Source organism: Fusarium pseudograminearum, chromosome 1, assembly GCF_000303195.2.
Source record: "Fusarium pseudograminearum CS3096 chromosome 1, whole genome shotgun sequence".
NCBI lineage: Eukaryota > Fungi > Ascomycota > Sordariomycetes > Hypocreales > Nectriaceae > Fusarium > Fusarium pseudograminearum.
This window is the reverse complement of record NC_031951.1, coordinates 2,974,071-2,999,683: the sequence shown is the minus strand read 5'-3', so window position 1 is coordinate 2,999,683 and position 25,613 is coordinate 2,974,071. Positions and strand designations below refer to the sequence as shown.

Here is a 25,613-nt window from a genome sequence, read left to right as displayed (position 1 = left end):
GTGACCTAGTTAACCACTTATGCGAGCCATTTACTATACTAAACCACAAGCATAAGCTACGGTTCCCTCGGCATGGGTATGGGGAACCTCTTCTTTGCCTTTTGTCATGTGTGAGCGGCGTATGCAGTTAGACAGGTAGTGCAGGTGGTGGAGATAGTACCATTTTTTCCTTCTTCCCTTGCAGAGAAGCAAATTGAAGCGGCAAGCAGGCAGGCATGGCACGTTCAAGACAGGCAAGATGAGCGAGCGAGAGTTTCGGTGAAGCTAGGCTTTGATGAATCAGACAAACATGTTCAAAAGGAGTCATATCCTTGGGGGGCAGAAAAAGGGACGAGCAGAGAAAACTGTTGGTGATAGATGTCCTTGAAACACAATGTGATGTGACATGATATGCCTAGGTACAACAGCACGGTATTTCAATCTACAAATAGCCCACCCCTACTAATCAACCCAAACCCACCGCACCAAGGTACGGTACTGGCCTCAGGTCGCTCGGGCGGTAGGTCTCCATCTCCATGGCGGCGCTATGTATAATGACGGTTGATATGGACCTGCCACTACGCACCAACAAGGACTAACTTGCCTCGTTACAATAATCACCACGTTTTATTACTGCATGTCAAAAAGTATCGCCAAGCACCTCCTTTTTTTACTAGGAAACTACCGTACCATACCCGTCGTGCATGGATGATACGTATGGGGGTCTGGTGAAATCCGTGATCGTCTACGGAGTAGGAGTAAATACGGAGTATTATGAGAATGGGTCTAATAGGCGTACGAGATCCAGCCGGATGCCCATCAGTTGAAAATGATGAATAGTTAGTGTTTCTTTGATTGGGGTGGCGCTTTTTGGCACTTGTTTGAGCCCTGATGTTGAGATTAATATTGTTTAAGGGGATCATGTCTGGGATAGACAGATGAGGCTTGAGATGATGGAGATTGACAGCTCATATGGAGAGACAATTGCAGGAAACTCCTTGAATGGTTGATTATGCTTATGTACGGGATATGCGAATAGTGTCATATTTGTGAATGGCGTCTTCAAAGTGGGGGCTCGGGGAGAGCAAACTTGACTACTGCGATGGCAAATGATAATGATACGCAAGAACAAAGCGGGCTTGGCAATCAGACTCAGCTCAGCCCAGACTCAAACTCAGATTCAAACCCAGCAGATAACTACTCCTGATGACATTGGTACAGTACGTACAGCGCTGACAACCCAAACGTCTCACAACTTTTGGTGCTGTGCGCCGTACCACGCCCGGGCCGTCACCCCTGATGAGCATGACCTTGAACAACGTATCCGTCCGTATGTGAGCTCGAACCAGGCAACGCGAAGGACAAGGACAAGGACCGCGTCGATGAACTAACACCACGGGAACCGCGATAAAAAATAAAAATAATCTTGACGTTTCTAGCTAGAGGGTCGATAATCAATGGATGGGATGTATGCATATATGCATCTGCTTATGTACAAGTGACAGCTGCGATGCACAGCACAACGTACCTCACCAAGGTTAGAAGGCAAAGAGCACAAGATGGCGGACAAGAGGTAAAGGGCCAATGAAAGAAGAGGCATATCAATCTGCTAAATCTAATCTGGTAACTTCAGTGGCTACCTACACAGTTGCGGCTACCTACAACTACAGCTCCAGTACAGTAGAGCAGCTAAGGTAGTAGTGAGCACCTTTAATAAGTTTAGGACGACTGCTGACACTCTGTGGAGAATTGCGCAGGAAGCATAGCGAGCTGCCTTATTCTCCTACTTCTCCTCTCATCCATAATTACATGCATGCATGATTAATTGGCCTTGAGACGCTGAAGCGCGACATAGCCAAGTGATTGGTTCAAGTAGGGATGCAGCACTCAACTTAACACCAACCACTGTATGGCGAAATGTACGAAGGCATCCATTTTCAGTTCAATAAAGCAGCCATTGCCATAGGTCCAGGCTTTGATGTGACAACGCCTCAAAAAACCCCTTCCGTCACCAGCGATGGGATGGGGAGTCGGGCTGTCTGAGATAAAAGTCAAGTTTGGACCGGATCAATAGGTGTTTGCTCAAACCTAAGAGTCACTACACTACCAAGGCTGTACTATACTAATCAATACAAGTCTGGTCGCGCAGCATCGCGTCGGGTAGGCATGTATGAATTTCAACGTTGAGGAACGAACGACACGGTTGTCGAGTCGAAACGTGACGAGACGGGACGCGATGATGGCTTCACGTTCCCGTCGCTACTGCAAGCTTTGTGGGTGATAAGCCGCAGTAGCAGTTGGTTTGGTTCATAGGCTAACTCACTCCACGTTAACTCGTACGCGGGTTACTTGTGCCGGGCAACGCAAGCACCGCAACGCAACGCAAGACTCGTTCCGGACGGCAGCTTGAGTTTTTACTTGACCAGCCATTCGTTGGATGACCATGTACATTGTTCATGTTGTCCAAGTTACGGAAGCAAAAACCCCATTCAAGTGCAGAAGCGTGTGCCATCTTGCAGCAAGCCTTTTCTTTTTCTTTGTCAGTCATGACACTACCATTGTACAAGACAAGACTTCCATGTTTTGAAGGCATTTTGCAACCGGAGCAACAGCGACTTTTTTCGGTGGGCTAGGTACGGATTTGATGCAATATTCTATCAGATGATACTTATACTTTTTCTTTTCCTGCTATAATTGGTGCATCGTCTCAAACCAACCCCCTGGGTATCCATCACCTTATCTTGAGATGGCTACAGTACAGTACCTACAGAGAGCAAAAGTAAAGTATCTCATGATTCTTGTTTCGTCTACATCAGACTAAGCCCGGTCGTGGCCATCTTTTCTTATTCACCCGACCAGTCAGTGCGTTGACACTGAATCAATATGACGATTTCTACGAGGCCTGACACACCTGACAATGATTGAATGCTCTTTCAACATGTCTTTCTATTGTCTTGGTTGGCATGATAAAGGCCTGCATGCTGCTTTGCTTTGCTGTACTGTAATGTAAATGTGACGGTCCTCTACAGCTGGTGTCTGCCGACTCGCTGTGGTGAGCCTACGCAGTGCTTTCTCAATGGGCCGCTTGGTCTCTGTCCCGTCACTGAATAGACGTACAATGCTTATAAACAAGGACAATGGGCCGCTTTCTGTGGCCGCCTGGTGCCCGTCAAGCGACCGTGAAGCAGAAGTTCCAAACAAACAAACAAATAAATAAAAAGGCGACATGTCGTGGCTCCTCAAGAGAGAGAGGACGAATTCAACTTTGACGCTGATCGAATGCAATATACTGTCTTAATTCACCTATCATTCGGCCAAGTGCATGAGAAATTGAGGTTATTCAATCTGGCTGATGACAGCGCCAACCATTCCGCAATAGCGTCGATGCGGTAAATAATTCAAGATTGCCTTACTACTGCATTCATTCATGATCAAGAACCTGTCTAGAAGCCATTGTTTCGCATCTTGTATCAGACAAATGTCTCTATTATTGAACCGGATGAATAAGAAACTGCAATTATAATCGTGATGAATCAATCCGATCAATAAACACCAGAATAGACCGGAATCGGATCGTAAAGTGCTTTCTTTTTTAAATCGACATCGTTTCTCTTGGTTCCAGCGCCTCATCGTCAAACAACATTTCTTTTTACTTCATTATTCACTTTCGTACATATCGCATCTTGAACCGTCTCACACGCCCAGTCTCCATCTCCATATCCATCCGCGCGGATCCCTGCCTTTGAGATTCAAAGCTAGGCCGTATGTTCCCAAGCCGAGAGACAAGAACACGCTACGACACGACACAATTGGCACAAAATCGTCCAGGACCAGCGGAGGCTCACACGCTTGATACACGCGCTTCACGTCAAGCCTTGGATCTTAGCTCAGTAGCGTCCGCCCAAAGCTGGTAATGTATGTATGTTTATGTATGTACATTGCCGTGCCTTGCACACCCCGTTGCTTGTGCTATGCAGATAAGTTTGTGCTGTGCTGTGCAGTTCACACCCGTCGAACCAAGTCAGCCAAGACATGCCCCCGCCTGCCCTACTACCACTTGCCTGCCTCCGAAGAGGGTTCGTTCCTTGAATGGCGAGGTCAAAGTATTAGCGCAAGTCAGCCCGCAAAAGCGAAAGCAGTAATAATACGTGCAGAGAAGCTTTTGAGATGTTGAGGCGATGCCCGATGTGTCGGTAAGGAGGAAAGAGGAGATGAAGACTCCCTTGGTAGAGATTGAAAAAGTAGAAAAAGCAAAACAGGAGACGTTAATTATTAGACGGGTTATTGATTGGTATTGAATTCAATTCATGGATCTGTAAAAGCAAATCGAAGCTTCCTTTTTCTTCTCATGTTTCGGTCTTGTTACCAGGATTTGGTTTGACTGGATTTCCTCCGCTCTTCTGAGTGGGTAATGGGCTGGGTCCAGTAGTAGGTGTGCGACTCCTGGTGGCCTCCTCTCCTCGGACGGTCTCCTAACAGGGGCCGCTTTAGGTACCTCCACCCGCGACTCCAGGCGTTGCGTTGCGTTGCCCAGCGCGCAGAAACCAACGGTACCTGCCTGCCGTACCCAACAGTAGCGTTGGAGCGCGTACCCGCAAGCGGTACCCGTGCCAGGAAACCAAGGAAAGTGGGCAGGTCAAGGTCAAGGTCAGGCAGCCCAGGGCGAGAGGAGGCAGGAGGCAGGAAGCAAGCAGCAAGAAGCAGCTCAGCACAACTACTAGCTCTAGCCTGAGGTGCATATGGACTGTACATTTTACCTTTGGTCCCTACTACTCTCATTATTATGCTGCACACCCAACATCCTGGCACACACCATGAACTCTCCACCTTCACCCCCCAGCAAGGGTTGGTCCCATCCAATCCATCCATGGGATCCATGAATCTCGCTCTACGCTGCTGCTCTGCATTACTCTACCTAGCTAAGTTAATGTACAGTTGGTTAAAACTACTCTGGTCGCGTACCTCTCACCCAGTCCTTTTTCCTCTTCTCTATCCTCCTCCTACCTCTTTTCAACCTCCCTCCCCCCCTCCTCCTCTCGTTTTGTTGATTCCCTCATTCTCTCATTAAGTCTTCAACTCTCCCGAGCAGGCCTGAAGACAATTTGAGACGAGGAGAATTATCATCGACTCTCCCACCCACTCACCCCAACCACCCCCAAGGGCTTCTTTCGCTCAGCATCTCTCCCTCTCGCTGTTCCCAACCTATTAAATCTAGGCCAGAAAGCAAGAAACCCTTCGAGACTGTGAGACGAACCGAACCAGAAAAGGAACAGGAAGAAAAAAGTGAATCAAAAAGACCTTTACTGGTATTTCGCTTTTTGAATCTATTCTTTTTCCCAACTACCAATTCCTTCACTCCAGCTTGCTTGACTGTAAAATTCCTCGGTTGCATCTCAAACCCACCAGGAATTCCAATCTCAACTCAATTCACTCCCTCTTTCGCTCCCGCTTTCGCTCCCGCCGCCGACGAAAAGCCTCCCATCGAAGTGCCCGCTCCCTTGATTCACTTCATCGAAGCAACGAAGAACTAGTTCGCCAATCAAATTCCCCAGTGACCCTTCGGACCACTAGGAAAGGAGAACTACACGACAAGATAGTTATCCAACTTTCTGTTCATCAAGCACCATCGCAATCAACTGACCAACCACCGACTTGTTCGATTCCGTCGCTGTCAATTTCGATCGGACTGTCTTGAAGCCAGAGTGTTTAGAGGTATGTCATTAACCAGACATTCGGTCTGGCCTTATTAATAGCATGGGTATCTAACTGTCCGAACAGCTGCATGCCTAGTATCCTACTTCCGCATACCGCTCTCTTCCCCACAACGACGCTTCTTTTCCATCCTTGAAGATTGCCCGTGGGAGACGTTAGCTCGTTGTTTCCACTCAATTTTAGGGATTGTCTCATCTTCTCAACGAGTTCTGCCCATCTCCCCGACCTGTGCAGGTAAGACCTACTCCTTCCCCCCTCGATACCAAACTCGTGCCAGCCCAGCCTCGACTGTCTGTTAGAATCTATCGCCCAAGGGATACCGCACAAACCGCTCTTAAAGAGTGTCCCTGACAAAATCGAGATCACGTACTAGTATAAACCTCATACTGACGCACATGCCGCATTAGAGCCCTTAAGTCGATCTCGTCTTTAAACAACCCCTTTTCAAATCCCTTTTATTGCCTCCACTATCCGTTAAGCTACATGCACCTGGTTTCTTTCTACCAGCCATCATCAATCTTTTCATTTTCTTGCACGTTCTTTAATAACTTAATATCCTAATTTATCGGTTTGCATCACTCTTTATTGCATCCGTAATCAACAATCATTTACGCTCTCAACTTCGAATTATCCGACCACAAGATTCCTGGCGAACCGACAGTCTCTCATTCGACACCAAGCCATACAAGACTACTGACACTCATCAACACTATCCGACAAATCAACATTGCCCAACATGGCTTACTCTCAACATGACGACACCTTCTTCGTCGAGTCCGATGAACCTCAACACAGAATCACAGCCCAAGAGGCAGCGAGAATGATGGCCCGTCAACGACAAGATATCATTGGTGTCGAACTCTCACGGTTAGCAGGTGACGAATACCTCGAGGATATCATGCAGCATATGCGACAAATGGAGGTACGTAGAGATGATATTCTCGCACATCTCATATGCTAACCAGTAACAGGATGAGACTCTACCTGACGCTTCCCTCATCGATATGCAACGCGAGATCCAATGGTTTATGCGACCTTACTTGATCGACTTCCTCATCGAGGCTCACGCCGCCTTCGGCCTGTTACCTGAAACTCTCTTCCTGACTGTCAACCTACTGGACCGATACTGCTCAAAGCGAGTTGTGTATAAGCAACACTACCAATTGGTTGGATGCGCCGCCCTACTCATCGCTGCCAAGTACGGAGACAAGAAGGATCGCGTTCCCCAAATTCACGAGCTCAACAACATGTGCTGCGGCCTCTATGATGCTGGCATGTTCACCCAGATGGAGATGCACGTCCTCAACACCCTCGACTGGATCATTGGTCACCCTACCGTCGACTTCTTCTCTCAACTCATGGTGGCGGAAGAGGGTGATGACCAGGAGGTTGCGCACATGGCTGCTTACCTCTGTGAGATCGCTCTGTACCACCGCGACTTTGTCTCCACTAAGCCTTCAGTCCTGGCTCGATCTTCGCTTGCACTTGCTCGTGCCATCCTCGGTCGCACAGAAGTTAACGATGGTGGTTGGGATCAAACAGAGAACGTTACCTTGATTACTCTATCGCACCACCTTCACCAGCCTTCACCCACACTCGCCCGCAAGTACTCGACGACAGGTTTTTCTCGCGTATCCCAGAAGCTTGCTGAGTTCATGGCTGAGCAAGCTGCCATCGCCCGTCGAGCTGCCAGCGCCAACCCTGCGACCCCCCTTGCCGAGCCTATCAACAAGCACACAAGCAACATCTACAGCACGCCTTCAAAAGGGCACAGCGCGATGGGGTTCGATGGATATCTAACTCCCCCGATCACCCCGGACGGTAACACTCTGATGGGTAACCACAACTTGGCCAAGGAATCATATGTCCTGCCTCCTCGATGCCCAGTCACTCCCACGCCTCCTCACCATGCGGCAGTATATGGTCAACAACAACAGCAACAACAAAGCCAATACGTCGGATACGTTAACCAGCATGGCATGAACCAATAATGCTCTTCATGACAAGATATTGAATCGGACAATTCGACCTCAACGTTCACCCATGTACATCACTTTGCCTTTTCATACACAATCTTTTGCGACATTCTATTACTTGTTCGAAATCATTGCATGGTCGCACAACAGAATGATCTTTCACATATGTTTTCTCTCTCTTTTTTTTTGGCATTTAGCGACTTGTTTCCATTTTTTTTTTCGCGATTCAACAACATTTTTCTTATCAACATCAAGTCTAGCGGCACCAAAAAAAGGAATACGCGGATCATACCCCTTTCTTCAATTTTTCAGCAAATTTTCTGCATTTTATTTTATTAGGCTCCATACGACTTGCTCCCCCGGTGTGGAAAGAATCCGCATACCCCGAAAAGGTCCTACAACAGGTTTCCATCCGGGGTAAACTGGTTGGCGACATAGATTTACAGTTGAGGAGCCTTCTCGACGACACGGATATCAGAGAACGAAAAGGAGACCGAGAATGCACCAAAAGGTCCCTCGCAGTGGATAAAAGGATACCCTCCCGGTTATGGGAAAAGGCGGTCTATGGACCGACCTGTTTTATTAAAACGGGGACGATGGTGTCTTGACCTCGGTCTGGTACGATGAGGCGAGCCTACTCTTCACGACTGCAGCACACGATACGTCTGCATAATTCTTCTAAAGGTGTACGGGACCACATGGAGTTCAGTCGGGAAAGCCGACTGGTAGTTGGTCTCGGGGGAGGGATTTTGGCATTTACTAGTGCCTTTGGTTGGATTTACGAAGTTTGGACTATGGTTCCTCTCTTCAAAAGCAGCCCCCTGTCCTGTGTATAGGTAGTTGTACGTAACAAAGACAGGCACAAAAAAAGAAGTAAAAATTCTTTAACTTTGAACTGTTCCAAATCGTATTCATTTCTCAATTTCTTCATTCCAATGACAATCATGATGACTGTAAACAGCATCCATGACTGTCGCTACCGCAATTAATTGTTCCTTGTGATCTGATTTGAACAAGTCCATACTTGGTCATGGGCGCTTTTGGGCTCAGCCGTATCTCTCTTTTTGTCTGGCTCCTGACTGACTTTCAGACTTCTAACTCTCTTTGACTCTGAATTCTGTGTTCACTTTTCTTAGGCAGAAGAGGTCTAGATCGTCGATTCACCAAGTGGAGGTTGGAAAGCACATTGACGTCAGGGGAATTTCCTACTGTGGGGAGTCTGTAATTTCGGGACAGACGCCAAATGGCTGTCGCTTTCTTGTCCCTTTTTCTTTTCCCTAACGGCGCTCCATTCAGAACCCCTGACTAGGAGTCACACATGCATAGAACTACTGATGTAGGGCATGATACATATTAGTAGCGTATTGAATAACTTAACTTTGTACTTTGCGGTCTTGGAGTAAGGGAGGTAGGTTCCTAAGGCTTGGCCCCCTGGATAATGCATGTTGGCATTTAACGATCAAATCCGATACTATTGGCGGTGTACCTGGAACTGCTAATCTTGGCTGCCGGTCGTCAAAGCACAGATACGTCGTGTCATAGTGTATAAGGCGCTAGAGCCTACATTCCTGGGCCGTGATAAGGTGTGGTGTCTCTTCAGATCACATTACCAGGAGGCTTGGACCTTTTCACATTCCTACGAACCAGCATCCTGGAAAATGGGTATGGAAATAATAAACGGATGCTGGGATGCATGCATGTCTCATGAGTCGGAAGCAACGGTTCAGCTTGTGTTTGTATTTGTCTTTGTTGGTTCGTCCATGTTCCTCACGTCTAAGTGTAGGTGGTGAGAATGCCACAGGGTTCTTGTCCTGTTTCCTCCCTCCGAGACAAGACACGGATTCCGAATTGCTGACTTCGACGATCCCCATAGCTGAGGATCATCATTTACTAGCCAAATCTTTGATGATTTTCTGTCTTATTTTGGCGGCATATCACCCGTCAAGCTAGCAAAGACCGTTCCATGCCTCACTCTGCAGGAACCCGTGCAACGGTGTAAGTCTACAAAATGACGGTAAAGACACAGCTTCTAGACTCGTATTTTAGAACGATACTAGTCGAAACCGCATAACTAACACGTGTAGTATAAACAAAGACCAGATGAAAAGCCAAAACAGCACAGATACACCGCATAAGTCAACTGTGAGGGAGTGCTCACCGCATTGACGAGGCGCGCATTGATCCAGTTCTTGTTCATGTAGGGTAGCAATAGTTGACTCGGCCGAAAGCGAATAAAGCCTATGAAATTACAACTTCTCCACCCGGGGAGAAACTGCATGGCTGGGACGGAGATTAAAAATCCCACGACGCGAGACTGCAACAACAAACAATCGCACACCGTCTTTTCACATATTGTGCAGTTTGTATGTAAATAACACCGACTATTATATACAACATGGAAGAAGGGGGCGTGTAGCGAACAGACGCCACAGCAAGCCACATCCGATGTATGTAATGTGGCGGGCGAGCATAGGTTGAGTTATGCTGTGTCGCTTGAGACTCTTATTCGCTGGCTGTTTTATGCAAGGTTCATGATGGACAAGCTTCTCGCGCGTGAGCAGTGTTCAGGTTTCCTGATATAATGTGCAGCTACAAAGACGTCCTGAATCTGAGATTAGCTTCGATACAGTATTGATGTCGTTTTCAGAATTAGATAGAGTATTGTTGAATCCTGGGTGGGATGTTTGGCTGTCAGTCTCATCACAGTATCAACAACCCAGCATGCCTAAATGTATTAAGGAGGACACCATATAAGTTACAAAGTAATTGCATATTTATCTTAAAGTCAGTTGACTATATTCACAATTGAAACATTATGGACATTTGCTTATAGAAATATGGCCTCCCTTGGTAAGTTAGTAGGCAGTGTATGTCGTTGAAAACGTTAGTCATCGGCATCTACAATTTTTGTCCAATCATACACAACCTAGAGAATCAACACCACGCCTCGTAGAATACCATCCCTCCAACTTTCTCGATGCGACTTCATTCGACATAACAACCACACCCACATACAAAAGTCATGTCAGTCACACTACACACGTCGCACGGCGGCATAAAAGTAGAGGTATACTGCGAAAGCGTCCCCAAAACAGCAGAGGTTCGTCAACAAAGTCAAACTTGCAATTGCATGCACCCTGGACTAACACCTACCAGAACTTCCTCGCCCTCTGCGGCTCAGGCTACTACGATAAATCCCCATTCCACCGCGTCATCCCCAAGTTCATGGCCCAGACAGGCGCCCCCGCAACACCGAACCCTCCCGAGAATCCTAAAGGCGGACGCAGTATTTGGGGAGGCGCATTCGAAGACGAGATCCGACCTGCGTTGCGACACGGCGCGCGAGGTGTGCTTTCAATGGCCAACAAGGGACCCGGGACGAACGGATCGCAGTTCTTCATCACATTCGACAAGGCGCCACATCTGGATGGGCTCAACACTGTGTTTGGACGTGTGATCGGAGATGAGGGTCTGGCGACGCTGGCCAAGATGGAGGCTGTCGAAGTTGATCGAAAGAACAGACCGAAGGAGCCAGTTCGTATCGAAAACGTGACGATTCACGCCAATCCGCTTGCTGGTTGAGACTTGCGTATACTTCTACTACTTTTCCGGAGATACTTTGATGGCACGACTTTATGCGCAATACCACCCCTCAGGGTATCAGAAAAATTGTCCACTAAGAGCATAAGGGACGAAATTAGTAGGCCATCTTATGCTGCTTAGACTATGCCATTAGGCTGTTTATTTCTGTACCCCAAGACTTGGGGGGTCAACTTTTCTGCTACCCAGTAGCCCCCCAAAAGAAGGACTACTGTAATTGCATTGTGTCAGGCCCACGAACGTCGCATCATGAGATCGGATTGGCTTATGTACAACTCGACATGAGAGATTCATAAAAAACGCAAAAGAGTATATCATTATCCGGTCCGCAACCCTGATCAGGTCCTGACTTAATTCTGTAGCGAAAAACTACTCTCCAGGTATGAAGTCGGCAAGCTAGGAACCCATCCAAGCCTGTGGCGACTTGGAAATGAGAAAGCTACTTGAGAATCAATCAAAGTCAGCAGTCACTTCAGCAACCGCTTTTACTGAGCAATATACAACTGCTGCTATCTACTTCCGTTGGACTATGTAGTTGAGAGAAAGAGCCAGTTGCAAATAGGATGGTCCAGTCTCTCCAAGTGAGAGGACATCTGGTTGAAATAAATATCCATGATCTTTCATGAATTCTGTATCTTTCCCTGATAGTTATTCGTTCTCTTCTTATATAGTATATATAAGCTCTCCAGTAGGTAGCAGAAGAGTCAATCTCTGGAGTCTTAGTATATAAAAATAAATGGCCTAAAGAGTAATAGTCTAAATAGCATAAGATGACCTATCCTACAGTTCCTTACATAATGTTGTAGTATTTTATTTTATTTTTTACAGTTATACTCATATCTCTTCACAGATCGAATGAGTACTTCATTGACTTCATTGATAAGATGACCTATTAATTTCCTCTCTTATGCTTTCAGCGGCCAATTTTTCTGATACTCTTAAGGGCTCTTCTATCTTGGCAAGGATCAATCACGACGTATTGTAACTTGAGTTAAAAACAATGTTTATGCTATTCTTTGAATGTTTATACGTTTCTGTTCGCTAAACGAATAATCTGTAGTACAGTCGCCATGATACAACACCCTATGTATGCAATCATATATCATCCATTTTCCGACACCGTTTTCCCTTTTTTCTTATCATAACTCTCGTTTCGTCTTCAAATTTTCATCAATCTTCATAGCACATGTTTTTTTCTATTTGCGCTTCGAGACAAAAAAAAAAACAAGCTCGATGGTTCAAGCTTGCGGTGGAAGAACAAGTTCATCACGATTGCTGACCTCAATAGAGCCCGCCTTGCCCTTGAACTGGTACTCAACACGGAGAACCTTATCCTGGCCAGGCGCAGGGTCCCAGAAACCTGGCAAGCGGCTCTTACGCACCCCTTGGGGAATGACAAGGGCAGGTCCGTTGGCGTAAGAAGGTTCACTGATCAAAGCCGCAACGGCAACAGTCACATCAGCAACTTCGTCGCCTGGGACGAGTGAGCCATCTTCACTAGGGATACCGAACCTTGCACTGAGGATCACAAGGCCTTTGAGGGTCATCTGGCCCTTCTGCCGAACTTCAACAGGCTGTGCAAGAAGTGTGGTGATGCTGTCCGCTTCAAATCGGTGCTGGGCGATGGCGACTGGCTTGTCGGTAGAGGCGATGTCTAAACGACTACGTCGATGCGAGCGCGCAGTCTGTTGACGGCGGTAGCTAAGACCAAGTTGCACTGCGGCAAGACCGGCGAACGGCAATGCACCAGCCCAGAAGAGTATATCGGGTCCGAGTAGTGACCGCGGAGCGATGAGCAAGGGGACACTCAGACGTTGACCAAGGCGAGACCAGTAAACGGAGAGATGGAGATTGTGTATGCTCATACCAACTTCGATACCGATGCGTGCAAAACGACCAACAGACCAGAGGTTACGGACAGCCAAGTATTGATCCTGGAATCTGTTTGAGCAGAGCTCTGCTTCCAGGCGTGCTGCTGCAGGCATGCCTGGGTCTAATGACGTTGGCGGAGCTTGGAAAGGCAGAACAAGGTCCTTGCTGTATCTTATAGCACCCGCTGCTGAAACAGGCGAGGCAGAAGCAGAGATAGCCCATGTTCCATGCTGGCATGTGTTAATCTCGTAGTCGAGACCTCGAATCCCACCCTCGTCACCAGGGGTATCCGAGGAACCTGGGGCAGGCAATCGGTCGGATTGTCCCGTTCGGAACCCTAGTTCAATGCTGGGAGTGGCCCCGGGTGCTTCGGCATTGAAGAAATCCGGGTTTATCGTTGAGTGCTCAGAGAAGAATCGAGAGTACTGTTCGGTACCAAAGGCCCAGTCGCCACTATCCGCGCGCAGGAAGCCAGTTCCGTGGCGCAGATTCTGATAAAGCCCAAGAGCAACACGGGGTTGAAACTCAGTAGAATCCCGCGGAGATTGTATGCTAGCTTCAGCAATGGTAGGCTCAGTGAACTTGGGCAGTAGGAAGTGGTGGTAGAGGCGGCTCCTAGCGGTAAGCTCAGGCAAAACATCCGCCTCGAGCTCAACAGCTGTCTTTATCCACCTAAACTTCTCTGGCGATGGTGAGAGCTTGCGGTTGAGGAACTCTTGTCTGTACTGAAGAGTGGCCAATGGTGCAAATTTGTTCTCGACAAGCTGCATAAGTCTATGTCTCGAAATTGTCAGGGGCAGAAGAGGCTGGTACCGATCACACAAGAGTGATGTTGGCACTGATGAGAGATCCTTTGAGATACCATAAGTAGATCCAGTAATAGTAACTGTGGGTGTAGCTACTTGAATACCAGGCTGTGACAGACTCTCGGCTGCCTCCTTTTCGTTCTTTGAAGCAAAACTCTCTACCCGGGCAATTTGGGGCTGCACTAACTTCTGTACTCCTGGAAGCTCGATCGTGACGGAATGGCTGAGAGCAAAGTCCAGGATCTGGAGTTTTGGGCGGCCACTGGTAGACTCAGATGCATCCAGTCGAACACCCAAATCGGAGTTGGTACTGATACTGCCCTGTATGCGGTCCCGAACAGCTTCATCAAACGCGGTTTCGTACTCCGACTTTACTGCTCCCGTTTCTTCAGCTTGCAGGAACTGGTCCACGTCATATTGTGCTCGGCGCACTGGGTCAATGAGCGTTTCAAAAGCATTTTGGACTCGGAGGAATTGTTGGCGAGCAACTGGACGCAGATGTGCAGGATAACTGTCGGGGTAAAAGAGAACAAAGAGGCGGTAGTATGCGTTTCGGATCTGCTGTTGCGAGAGCTCCTGTGTGCCTTGTGGGAGGCAGAAGAGGTCATAAAAGTTGGAATCCGAAGCCTGCAGAACGGGGGGTGCATTGCTGATTTCATGCAATGTATCGTCATTTCCTTCTGTCGAGCTTAGAGCAGCCTTTTCGTCGTCTTCTGAGTCTTCATCGTCGGAGTCGTCATCATCAGAGTCTTCCTCGTCCTCGTCCTCATCTTTGTCCCCATCCTTGTCTTCGTCTTCCTCATCTTCATCATCGTCCTCCTCGTCATCTTCGTTGATCCCTTGGTCATAGATGGAACTTGCATCATCGTCCCAGAGGTTGAAGTCTTGCCGAGTAGCAGCGAACTGCTCATTGAGAGAAAAGCGAGACGAGGCAGCTCTTAGCGATCGAGCAGAATTCGCGGCTGATGGATAGGAATAAGGACTATTGGTAGGATAAGGAGCTGGAGCAGCTGCTGGATAAGAAGTTGGACCGGTCGAAGGATGACGATGACGAGGTTCTTCGTAGTTGGCCGAGGAGCGTGCTGAAGAGCGGACGGATGAGTTCCTTGAGCTGCGGTGGGGTCGAGCGCGGGGTACTCGAAGGCTCTCGCGATCGCGGTCACGACGACTACGTCTGTCGGTCATGATGATTGATTGATGGTGTTGCAAGACGAATGAATCTCCATTGGTGAACCAGAAAGGCAGTATATGCAGGGGAAAGAGGCAGAAACACAAGACAGAATAAACAAAAACACACACGAACAGCTGTCACCGCCCCGGACTGGCGGCAAAGTGGAAGGCTCGCCAATCACGATGATATGAAAGCGGATGGATCATCCAGAGGCGTCTCGTCTCGCACGATCAAAAGGTGGGTTGATCCATTGTTGGAAGAATTTTGGGGCTGCCGAAAGTCCACTAGTAGGTACAGTAGCTTGCAGCAGTTGCAGATGCATCAACTGATTTAGTGGTTGATATAAATATTAGATTACTCTTAGTGTATGTATAGCCTAAGAGTGGACTAATGATTTCGTCTGTACTACTTCAAGTCCCTATTCTCTTAGTAACCTGCCTGAGAGGACAGTGAGATGCATCCATGCTTGGTAGTACATCACAGAGTGGGCAGTTGGGTTTCTATCAGAGTGTACATCACTGAGTTCCACTATATGAGACATGGTTTGGATCAAGAAACGATTCGTTAATCTTGAGTCCCACGTTTTGCTACAGCATTTACATCGTCAGTTGCCTCCCGCCTACCCGCCTCGGATCATCGAACAGCTCCAGATCCACTACATTACCCCATATTTACAGGGGAGAAACTCACCAAAACAAGCCCACTGAACATGTGGCAGCGTTCGACAGGCGTGGCCATTAGTGGGGTAACGCCCTCACGTTTCAGACCACCAGCCAGCTTCGATAAATCTCAAATCTCTTGTTAACTCGACAAGAACCAATAGACGAGGCATTGGATCGTGAGTTTTGTAGGTCAATCCAAGGGTCAATTGAGTCAACATAACCTTGTTCTGTGAGAACTATAGTTGTAGTCTACAGGGATACTAGAGTTCATGACGTGAAACTAGCAAAAACAAACCAACAGCCAATGTTGTTTTGTCTTGTGCTAGCTACTAAGGTAGGAACCAACTTGAAGTTATCTCCACCAAGAAAACATGTCATGGTCAACCCTCACATCTGCCACGCGGCATTCTCAAGTCTTCTTCCACAACATTCGGCCTAATCTCGTGCCTTTGGACTTGATTATGCACTAAATGAATATGCAAACTATTAACGGCACTGTTCGTCATGTATGTTATGCATTTTAACAAGCTAAGCAAGGATCTGGCTTTCCCCAGTGTCAATGGTCACTGCTTATACCTTAAATGATTGTGATATCAACAAGGGGCATGAACGATAATTCTAAACGAAATAGACATCCATCCACAATATACCTAACAACCGGACCCTGCATCACCAGGTTACCCTTATAAAACATTGTCTACTAATATGCACAGCACAGGCTTGTAAACCATGATGTCTGGTCCCGTTTTTGTTTAACAAGAGTTGAAAGTACCTTTACCTGGAAATCCCAAGTATTATAACAAATTCCCAGTAAAATCTTTCCCTGTCTGACCTTTAGACCCATAGTGGCTCCAGGTGAGGGTATCATATTCATAGCACATATTGTATGCACAATGTAACAGCAACCCCCCAGTCTCTCTCGGTCTAACCCTAAGACATCCCGATATCACTCTCATCGCTCTCATCACTCTCATCACTGTCTTCGCACTCGCCGCTGTGACCTGCCAAGGTCTCCCGCAGCGTTGTCGAACCCTCGTGTCCTGTTTTGATCATGTCCGCAACCTTTCCCATGGTTCTGTCATGCCTGACTCCCTGCGAGGCCAATATTTCCTTTGCCCTTTCCACTACATAGGGATGGCCCATGTGGCTTACAAGCTTGTCAAGCAGCTCGGACAAATCGGGAACCCGTGCCCTATCAGCTTCTCGCGTCTCGTCAATCGATTTGATCTGTAAGTTCTGGATGTTGAGCATGGTATCCAGAATCTTGACGCTCTCCTCCTGTTTTGTAGCATCGTGCATGTACGGCCTGTCGACAGTTTTCGTAGTGAGTAGGTAAGCTTTCAGGGCGAGCGTATTGTGGTCGGCAATACTGCCTATCACCTCGTAGAGAGTGCAAAACTTGTAGATCAAAGTTCGTGCCAGGTAAGCTTCCTCATCTATCTGACCTAATGCACCATTACAGACGCTCTGTGCCAGTGCTGAAATGGCCGGTAATGGACAGTCATGGTTCCATAGCGCCTAGATATGTATCTGTTAGTTATTTCCTCCTCTTGCTCTCGCCCCTAACTGCAAAACATACCACACATTGTTCAGCCACAGCTTTAGCACCCTCGTCAACAATTTGTCGGCGAAACAGTTTTTCGAAAATATCAATGCTCTTCCGTGGGACCGGATGATTGCGAGCGGAATGGTTAGCGGTCCGAAGCAAAGCGCACACATCCTCTGCAGCCCGTGTAAGAAGAAGATTATCGGTATCTTCTTGTTCTTGCATAACAATATTAGGCTCAACCCTAGAGATAGGTGCTTGTGCAGAGTTGCTAGAATCGTCAGTATGGCTCTCATCGTTAGAACCATTAGTGAAGTTAGGATCACTAGTATAGTTCTCGTCGTCGGCGCCATTGGTGTGGTTTTTGTTGTTGGAACCGTTGATGCGGTTTCTAGTGTAGGTGTTGGAGACCCTCACTGCTTCTACTTGGGTGTTCATTCTATATTTGATAGATCGGTGGGTTTTCTGTGTATCTGTAACGTCGCGCACAAATTCGCGGTAGAAGAAGATGTGTTCGTTGATCTCTACGGATAAGGGGCCAGCAGTCCAGAGTCCGTCCTTACATTTCAATAAACGGTAAAAGATATTCCTATGATCGCTGACCATTCGGAAAATGAGAGCAGTCCTGTCTCTCGTTGCCAAGTAGCGGTGTTTTCTTTGTTTGAAATCACCTGGGTTCTCCGGAAGGTCTTTATGGTTGAAACTAGGCAGCATTCCTGGTAGATACTCTCCAACTACCAACTACTTTTTCACTGTCTTATATTAGCTTATGCACTTGCAAATAGAAAATCAGTGCTTACATAGGAGCATCACTAAGGTCTAGGGCTTTGCGAGCGTGTTCTTGTTGCTCGATGAGATAGCATGGCTGTCGTGTACATTCTGCAGCTGCTGTACTGTCTTTTATAACTTTTTCTATGCGGATGGACTGGAACTCGGTTCGGTTGGGTTTGCCTGTATTGTAGGAAACATTTGAATCATTGAAGGCGAAAATTGAACTGGAATTGTCCATCGTAGATAGTGTGCAAGATGGTCTATAAAGTCAAGTTGCAGCGAGGGGAGGAGAAGGAATCCACAAGCAGATGGATGTATGCAGATTGAACCAGGCAGCAATCTAGGCTTTCGTAAATCAGCGCTCGTTAATTATCCGCTTGACAGTGAATCACAGTGGCAGAGCAGTTCAGAATAAAGTGCTTGCCAGCTGCCCAATTCTGGCCCTTTATGTTGACTTGAGCCTACCTTATGACCAAAGGGAGTACCTGGGTGTATTCAATGTTGGCTTAAGTCTTGAATTTATGAGATATCTAGAACATACGGGTTAAGATCACAATATATATAGTTGGTATCTTGGGTATAGATGTTCACCATCAATGCATTTTTTATTCCTATACAAATTCATCCTTCAACTCCTTATCCTTGCCCCTACCATAATCCCTTTCCCATACTCATTCATACCAAACGAGTCCCTATCCATTCAATGAAATCAGGATCCTCGCTCTCGAAGTAGTAGGGAATCTCCTCACCTTGGTTGGCCACATAGATTATATCATCCCGTCCTTGGTCTTCAATCCCATCAAGCAGCCTCACAATCTCCCTCTGGGAGCAAGCGCTGAGGTTTCGAATCGCGGTCGCGATATAAATACCGTCCCTGAACTCTCGAGTGACGAGGTAAGCTCTCTGGTTAGCGTGATACCGAGGGAATTTTTTGAACCCGTGATACTCTTGCTGTCCATCGTAGATGATGGGGTGTAGATGCTCCCAGCCCTTGGGAGCATCTCTAGCAAGACGAGAGTGTAAATTTTCTTTGACCCTTCCAAGTACAGTACGGCGAGCTCTCTCGCGTTCTTCCTTGATGGCCATGGCGTGAAAGAAAACAGCAAGATCACCTTCATAGTCGCGACAAGGGGGAGGAATCAACTTACCTTCGAGGATCAGATTCGTTTTCATCCGCTCCGCGATGATCTCGGCGTTGATCTGACTCTCTTCTCCAGGCATGAAAAGACGCGCCTCCTCGAGTGTGTACATTGCCGAGTCGCACGAGGACACACTGGCAGGCGAATGCTCGACCGGGTCCATGGCCTCATTTAATGAGAAGGAGGAGTTTCCTAGAGTCCACTTACCTTTGATAGCGGCGGTAGATTGATAGAACCTGTTCACCTGATTAGCACGTATCTTTGGGGAAAGCTCATACTTCCATTTTGCGAGATCCCTGATGTTAATCTGGCAGAGGTATCGCTCTACGCCGATGTCGCTGCTCAGAGGCATGTAGATCTTGAACCCAGGGGGCGAGATCCGACTTTGAAAGAAGGAGAACATGTTGATAGAAGTAAAATTTCTGTTTTGGGTGATTTAAACTGATGAATAGTCGTTTGGATCTTTGGTTAGGCAATGTTTACCGTCGAGACTGGCTTAACGGTGGTTGTAAAGAAACTTGGAACTTGTCAGCAAATACAAATCTGTGGATGATGAGTTAGTCTACTGAGGAGGAATATTAGCAGATAGAAGAAGCCTTTTTAATGCATTCTCTCTATCCCAATTATAGTATCCAGTTAAGAATACAAACATTTTGTTTTGCAAATATGAGAACAAAGATCATGTTCATTTCCCCAAAAGTTGAACATAGCATTTTGTTACTTGGGCAGCAGATGATAGCAGAAAACACAATGCCTCACTTTAGTTAGTCTGGTACAAAAAACAATGAACACAAAAAAGGCTTTGTCGACAAGCTGAATAGATGTAGAGGACCTGATGTTCAGGGACAGGCGTAGATGAACGAACACGCAGCACTGGGTCTCCTCTAGATCGCCACCACTTTAGTGTCAAAAGAGTCGTCAGAATCATTATCATTTGATAGACACTCTCTATTCTGGTGTCTCTGAAGGCTTCTTATTAGGTTCGTTAGACGCCTGGGCTAGAGCATCGAGTCGTTGTCTTCCTCCCCCCTGACTCCTCGTATTCTCTTGCAATAGCTCTAGTATCTGAGTCTCCTTTTTCTATGACACACTTAGCATTGAGGGCTGTACTTATAAAAAAGATGCGAGTTTGCCTAAAGAGAATCATAAAATCATAATAGAATTATGAAATTACTCCACTTGGCCGACTGCAATGATTAACTGCCACCTGGCACTGCACTCACATTGGTAGGTATAAAAGAAGCCGGTTTTCTGGCCTTCCTCTTTTCTGAAATTCTTCTCCTCTCATCCTCTACCTGCAACCTTCTCGTGCAGCAGCATCATCATCCTCCTGCATCATTGTCTTGCTGCTGCATCGTTCTCTTGCATCATCATCATCCTCTTGCTATTGCATCCTCCTGCATCACACTCGTCCTACAACATACTACAGCACATCTGCAAAATGTATGCGACTTTCTCCTTTAAAATATCACCCAGCACTAACCTTACTTCGCAGCATTGCCCTATTTTCCCTCCGCTATCTTACAGCACAGTTGCAGGTGACCGGCGACTCTCTCATTTGGAGCATCATTCATCACCAGAATCTTTTCAACCTTCCAACACCACTAAACTCACATCGTGGCATCCCTTCATTTACGTCCTTCGGGCTAACGCTACTGTCAGATGATCTGTCAGTAGGCATACAGACGTCTGCACCTCCATCCGCCTGTTCTTCCGAGGTGTAGCCTCGGCGTTCCTTTGGCCATGGCCATGGACAAAATCCCACAAGAGTGTCGCGGCATGATCAGCTCCTTTCTCACCAAACAGGATCGCCTGAATCTTTCGTTGACCTGCAAAAAGTTCTACAACTACTTTGACTCAACCAATTGGAGAGAGGTCAAGTTTTGCGGCTATATCGATCATCTATCTCCCATCTTCAAGTTCTTTCTTGATGAGAAGTATGACGAGAAACATAAGCGTATAAGGTAGGCTTATTATCTCACTATTGTCGCAGTTGATATAATTGCTAACTGACTTGTATAGAAAGGCGACTATTCACATACAGGGTTGGAGCAAGTCTTACCCATCATCTGCCGACCCTATTAAGCTCCTTGTCGATAGTCTCTCGAAGATGGTCGAAGTCAAGGAGATTATTCTGTATGATGAGAGACGCTTTTGTCTTCCTATAAATGGTGCTCAATTCGCTCGTATTCTGACCGGGACCCCTCGATGGAATACGGTCACAACACTCTGCCTGGAATGTTCAACGCCCATCGCTCTTGCTGCTCTCAACCATTGCGATCGTGACGTTCTGAAGAGTGTGTCACTTAATGCCTGGTCCCAAAGCATCAACGACACAAGCGACGAGTACTTAGATCTCCGGTCTATGTATTCAGCTCAGCCGCAGTCACTCAAGGCCCTCTCCTTATGCTTCAAGCCCCATTCGGAACACTACAACATGGGCCTAGTGGCTGAAGAATACATAGATGGGGTGCATCAAACCGTGAAGGATTTCCCTGGTCTCAAGCATCTGTACATTCATGGATCCCGCCTACTCAAACATTGTAAACGCCTGGGGCCCCTTGACGAACCCTTCCATCAATGCTACTGGTACTTCGTAAGCGACTGATATGCTTCGTAAGCGACTGACATGCTGTTATAGTGATATACTTTGCTAATTATTTCGACTAGGACAGCGATGTTGACAGGCTCTGTCAAGCGTTGAACAGTTCTAATGTCGAGCATTTTGCCATCGGTCTTAATTTAGACTGCTTTGACGATGAGTTTCTAGCCCTTTCCATCGCCATAGGTGTACAAGGGCAATCAGAAGCCGAATGTGAGCACCTATTTGACGAAAATGACTATGTCGACGACAGCCTTAGTTTCGACGAAGATGATCTCGTCCAGTGGAATGTCAATCTTACCAACCGCATCATCAGCGCTTGCCCAAACTTGCGTACAGTGAGGGTATACTATGAATCCAGCGGACAATGCTATTGTCCCGCTTGCAGACGCGGACTTGGAGCTTGTATCTATGGCTACCGCCTTGATAATGGAGGGACGTTCACCGAGTTACGCGAGGGGGAATAGGACCACAGACTTAAAACATAGCGGCATCCTACTTCAGACTCGTAGGTGTTTGTCGTTATGCTGAGTGGCATGGAGCCTTTGAAGAAGGGATACGATGGATATACTGTAATAGACAGTCGGCTATCTTACTGAAGGTTACAGGTGATCTGTAGGCCCGCTTTACCATTGTGGCTTTCAACTATTGCGATCTCGATTTGGGACCATGGATTCGACATGCGAATCCTCGACCTTTTTGGGGAAGAGTCTTGCAGCTATTCTACCTACAAATTGACAGTGCATTAATGAAACTCTTCGCAGGCATATCTAGATCTTCCTGAGACTTGTGAAAGTTTGGTGATATACCGGATTCCATAGGGCTGTAAAAACAAAGTACTAAATTCATCGTAATAGAAAGACAGTACGATTAAAAAAAAAATAAAAAGATAAAAAGATAAAAAGATAATCTTGATGAGACTGGGACTCGAACCCAGGAGGATTGCTCCACCAGGAAATTGGTGTTAAGGTTAACCTTAACCTGGCGCCATAACCAACTCGGCCATCTCACCGGAAGGTTGCAGAGTCTATAGACCCGCTTGATGAACGGCAGCCATTTTAGCAGGTACATACATGCTGATTCAATTTTCACTGTCGAGCGAGAACGGGTTCAACAACTTTCCTAGGTACCTAGATAATGGGCAGCAGGAATGTTGGTCTATCGAATATTGGAGTACAAAAATAAAGAGTCTAAGAAGTTTGGTCTAAATATCATAAATATCATAAGCTGACCCATTACTTTCGTCTCTTATGGCTCAAGTAGGCAACTTTGTCATCGCAAACCGACAAACGAAGCATGTATCGAGCTTGCCGCATGTGAGATCCTGGAATGCTTGGATGTTATGGCATGGACTGTTCATAATCTCGGAGTCCCGTCTCGATTGTGTTTCTTTGGAAGAAACGATGGCTCAGTGATCCCTGGGTGTGATTTGCCCTTAATTGCACGAGTTGGCCATCCGAACCACCAGAGTCATATTCTCCCAACACTCTATCCTTCATAGGCCTCTTATATACTCTCTCGACCTCGTTATCAACCGTTAAAAATTATCACCATGACATCACGCCCAGCTCCCATCAACACCATCTTTCCTTCACCCGTCTGGGCAGTCTTGGCGATGGATTGCTCCACGCCATAAGTAGGTACGTACCTAGCGTCCAATGCATGAAGCCCCGTAAAACCCCTGGCTATCGCCTGGGGAATGCGCGCTAGGCCCACTATCAACCTGCGCGAAATATGAGAAAACGGGAATGGAAGAAAAAAGTCCAGCTTGTGGTTGGCTCCATGCTAGTAGGCGCCCTCGAGTCTTGGTGTACAAAAAAAAACAGCCTAAAGAGTGTGACTTAAATAGCACAAACTGACCTAATAATTTCGTCTCTTATGCTTCTAGCGGCCAATTTTTCTGATACCTTGAGGCCATGGCATTTCCGTCCGGCCCGATCGGCGGTCTTCTCCTGGCTCTGTCTGGCCTGGGCTGGACTCGGATTGAACTGGGATATCGCATTGGCATTCAAATCTCCCGTGTTCCAGCTTTTCTACCTCTCTTTTCCTTTCTTTTTCTCTCTTCTTCGTATATCTTCAACTTTCTTTCGAACATCGTTGTCGCCCTTGTTCTCCGTCGGCGATTCTTCGTGTGCAGAGTCCCATAAGAAAGAGCTCCTCCATTCGTTTTGTAGAAAGGGATCGGCATCACCGAGGGAACAAGCAACAAAACAAAAACAATGCACGCTTCCAAGATCTTGGCCTCCATTGGCCTCATGGCCCTCGTCAATGCAACTGTCATTCGCTACGAGCGCGATCTTCAAGCCGATGCTCCCGCTCTCGAGAAGCGAGCCGACAAGACCGCCGCTTGGGTCACCGTCGATGACGAGCAGCAGCCTGCCACGACCTACACTCCCTCGTACACTACCGTCGACGGTACCACGTCCATCGTTGACGCTGCTCCCCACGACCTCACTGCCACCGTCTACACCTACACCAGCTGGGCCAAGATATACACCAGCACTGGCGAGCCTCCCAACCCTCAGGCGACTGGCAAGCACGGCGAGGGTGTCTTTTCGCGATGCTACAACAAGGATGGTGATAATGCTCCTTTCTGCTCTCCCTACGCGAACAGCACTCTTGATGCTCGCAGGACATATTTCGGTGAGTTGCCAAAGCTATCAGCGCATCAATTCACGACCAATTGCTAACTATCTATGCTACAGTGACCTGGGACCCTGACTACTTCAACAAGACCAAGTCCTCTAACAACTCCACCCTCATGATCACCCCCCGTCTCAACTTCTTCAACGGCACAAGCAAGAAGTGGGAGAAGTACCAGGACTTCACCGACTCCGCCGTCCCCGCTGCTTGGGGCTACTGGCCTTTCGATGCCAAGTCGGACTACATCAAGCACTCGCATAACATCTCCCTCACGCTCTACAGCAACAGCAACAACTCGCTGGAAAAGACCGAGTCCACGACTCTATTTCTCTACCTCCAAGACCAGGACTTCCCCGAGAAGGCGAACGAGAAGCTCCCTGAGGGTCAGACTCTCATCATCGCCCTACCCGTCGTCTTTGGTTGCCTTCTCCTTCTCATTATCGGTGGTTTCCTGTGGAACCGCAAGACCCGCCACATCGGGCTCGGTAACATCTCTGGCCGCGCCCGTCATGGCTACACCGGTCGTGCTAAGCGCCGCATTTTTGGTGCCCGTGACAACGGCATCCAGCTCGATGCTTCCGTCCCTCCTCCCGGCGAGTACCGCGATGCTCCTCAGCGTGCTCGTGCCGACAGCGACGGTCTCGGTAGCTTGGCTGGTAGCCCTGTCGATGCCAACTTCTCGCACCAGGGCACCGGTGGTAATGCTTTCCGTGATGAGATGAGGAGACAGGAGGCGGAGAGGCGTATGTGAGGAAAAGAGACGGGTTGATCTAGTTTAGGATATGTAATCGGTGGCTATATTTGCATTGTCGAATACTTCGTTTCATGTATATATGGAAACTAGCGATGGGTGCATCAAGATGGAGGAGCAAGTGTAACGATTTTGACACGACGCATAACGAGAAATTAATACAAACGCCTTGTCTATCATAACAAGATTATAATATGGCCTCTGGTTTAAACTCAAGAGGCAAAAAGTACATGGTGCATGGTGCATACGTAAACGCCCCCCAAAACCAATCAACCAGTTCCAGAATCCCAAGTACGAAAGTGAGCTGCCAAAATGGTTCCATACGCCGGGCATCGTGGGTATTCCGATGCTATCCTCTGCAAAGTTCCCCTTTCGCCCCCCCC

At 47.4% G+C, this 25,613-nt stretch overlaps 7 protein-coding genes across 7 annotated transcripts, besides 3 other annotated features; 5 read left to right on the top strand and 2 right to left on the bottom strand.

Moving 5' to 3' along the window:
• Positions 1-1,094: 1,094 nt before the first annotated feature.
• Positions 1,095-1,677, top strand: FPSE_01435 (uncharacterized protein; the record flags this gene model as incomplete). The annotated part of the gene is made up of 3 exons (XM_009254555.1): positions 1,095-1,309; positions 1,485-1,516; positions 1,613-1,677. 3 exons carry the CDS (start codon positions 1,095-1,097, stop codon positions 1,675-1,677), a joined length of 312 nt encoding a protein of 103 aa, XP_009252830.1.
• Positions 1,678-4,954: 3,277 nt separating this feature from the next.
• Positions 4,955-5,015: a repeat region.
• A 1,412-nt stretch (positions 5,016-6,427) lies between these two features.
• On the top strand, positions 6,428-7,682 carry FPSE_01434 (uncharacterized protein; the record flags this gene model as incomplete). Its single annotated transcript, XM_009254554.1, has 2 exons — positions 6,428-6,613; positions 6,663-7,682. The coding sequence occupies 2 exons, from the start codon at positions 6,428-6,430 to the stop codon at positions 7,680-7,682; spliced, it is 1,206 nt and encodes a 401-aa protein (XP_009252829.1).
• A 3,007-nt stretch (positions 7,683-10,689) lies between these two features.
• On the top strand, positions 10,690-11,249 carry FPSE_01433 (uncharacterized protein; the record flags this gene model as incomplete). Its single annotated transcript, XM_009254553.1, has 2 exons — positions 10,690-10,767; positions 10,824-11,249. 2 exons carry the CDS (start codon positions 10,690-10,692, stop codon positions 11,247-11,249), a joined length of 504 nt encoding a protein of 167 aa, XP_009252828.1.
• Positions 11,250-12,505: 1,256 nt separating this feature from the next.
• Positions 12,506-15,130, bottom strand: FPSE_01432 (uncharacterized protein; the record flags this gene model as incomplete). Its single annotated transcript, XM_009254552.1, has 1 exon — positions 12,506-15,130. One exon carries the CDS (start codon positions 15,128-15,130, stop codon positions 12,506-12,508), a length of 2,625 nt encoding a protein of 874 aa, XP_009252827.1.
• Positions 14,649-14,780: a microsatellite.
• Positions 15,131-18,770: 3,640 nt separating the features above from the next.
• On the bottom strand, positions 18,771-19,637 carry FPSE_01431 (uncharacterized protein; the record flags this gene model as incomplete). Its single annotated transcript, XM_009254551.1, has 1 exon — positions 18,771-19,637. One exon carries the CDS (start codon positions 19,635-19,637, stop codon positions 18,771-18,773), a length of 867 nt encoding a protein of 288 aa, XP_009252826.1.
• A 1,340-nt stretch (positions 19,638-20,977) lies between these two features.
• On the top strand, positions 20,978-22,303 carry FPSE_01430 (uncharacterized protein; the record flags this gene model as incomplete). Its single annotated transcript, XM_009254550.1, has 3 exons — positions 20,978-21,198; positions 21,257-21,830; positions 21,905-22,303. The coding sequence occupies 3 exons, from the start codon at positions 20,978-20,980 to the stop codon at positions 22,301-22,303; spliced, it is 1,194 nt and encodes a 397-aa protein (XP_009252825.1).
• Positions 22,304-22,705: 402 nt separating this feature from the next.
• Positions 22,706-22,740: a repeat region.
• Positions 22,741-23,752: 1,012 nt separating this feature from the next.
• FPSE_01429 (uncharacterized protein) lies at positions 23,753-25,230 on the top strand (the record flags this gene model as incomplete). The annotated part of the gene is made up of 3 exons (XM_009254549.1): positions 23,753-23,965; positions 24,011-24,479; positions 24,542-25,230. 3 exons carry the CDS (start codon positions 23,753-23,755, stop codon positions 25,228-25,230), a joined length of 1,371 nt encoding a protein of 456 aa, XP_009252824.1.
• Positions 25,231-25,613: the final 383 nt, after the last annotated feature.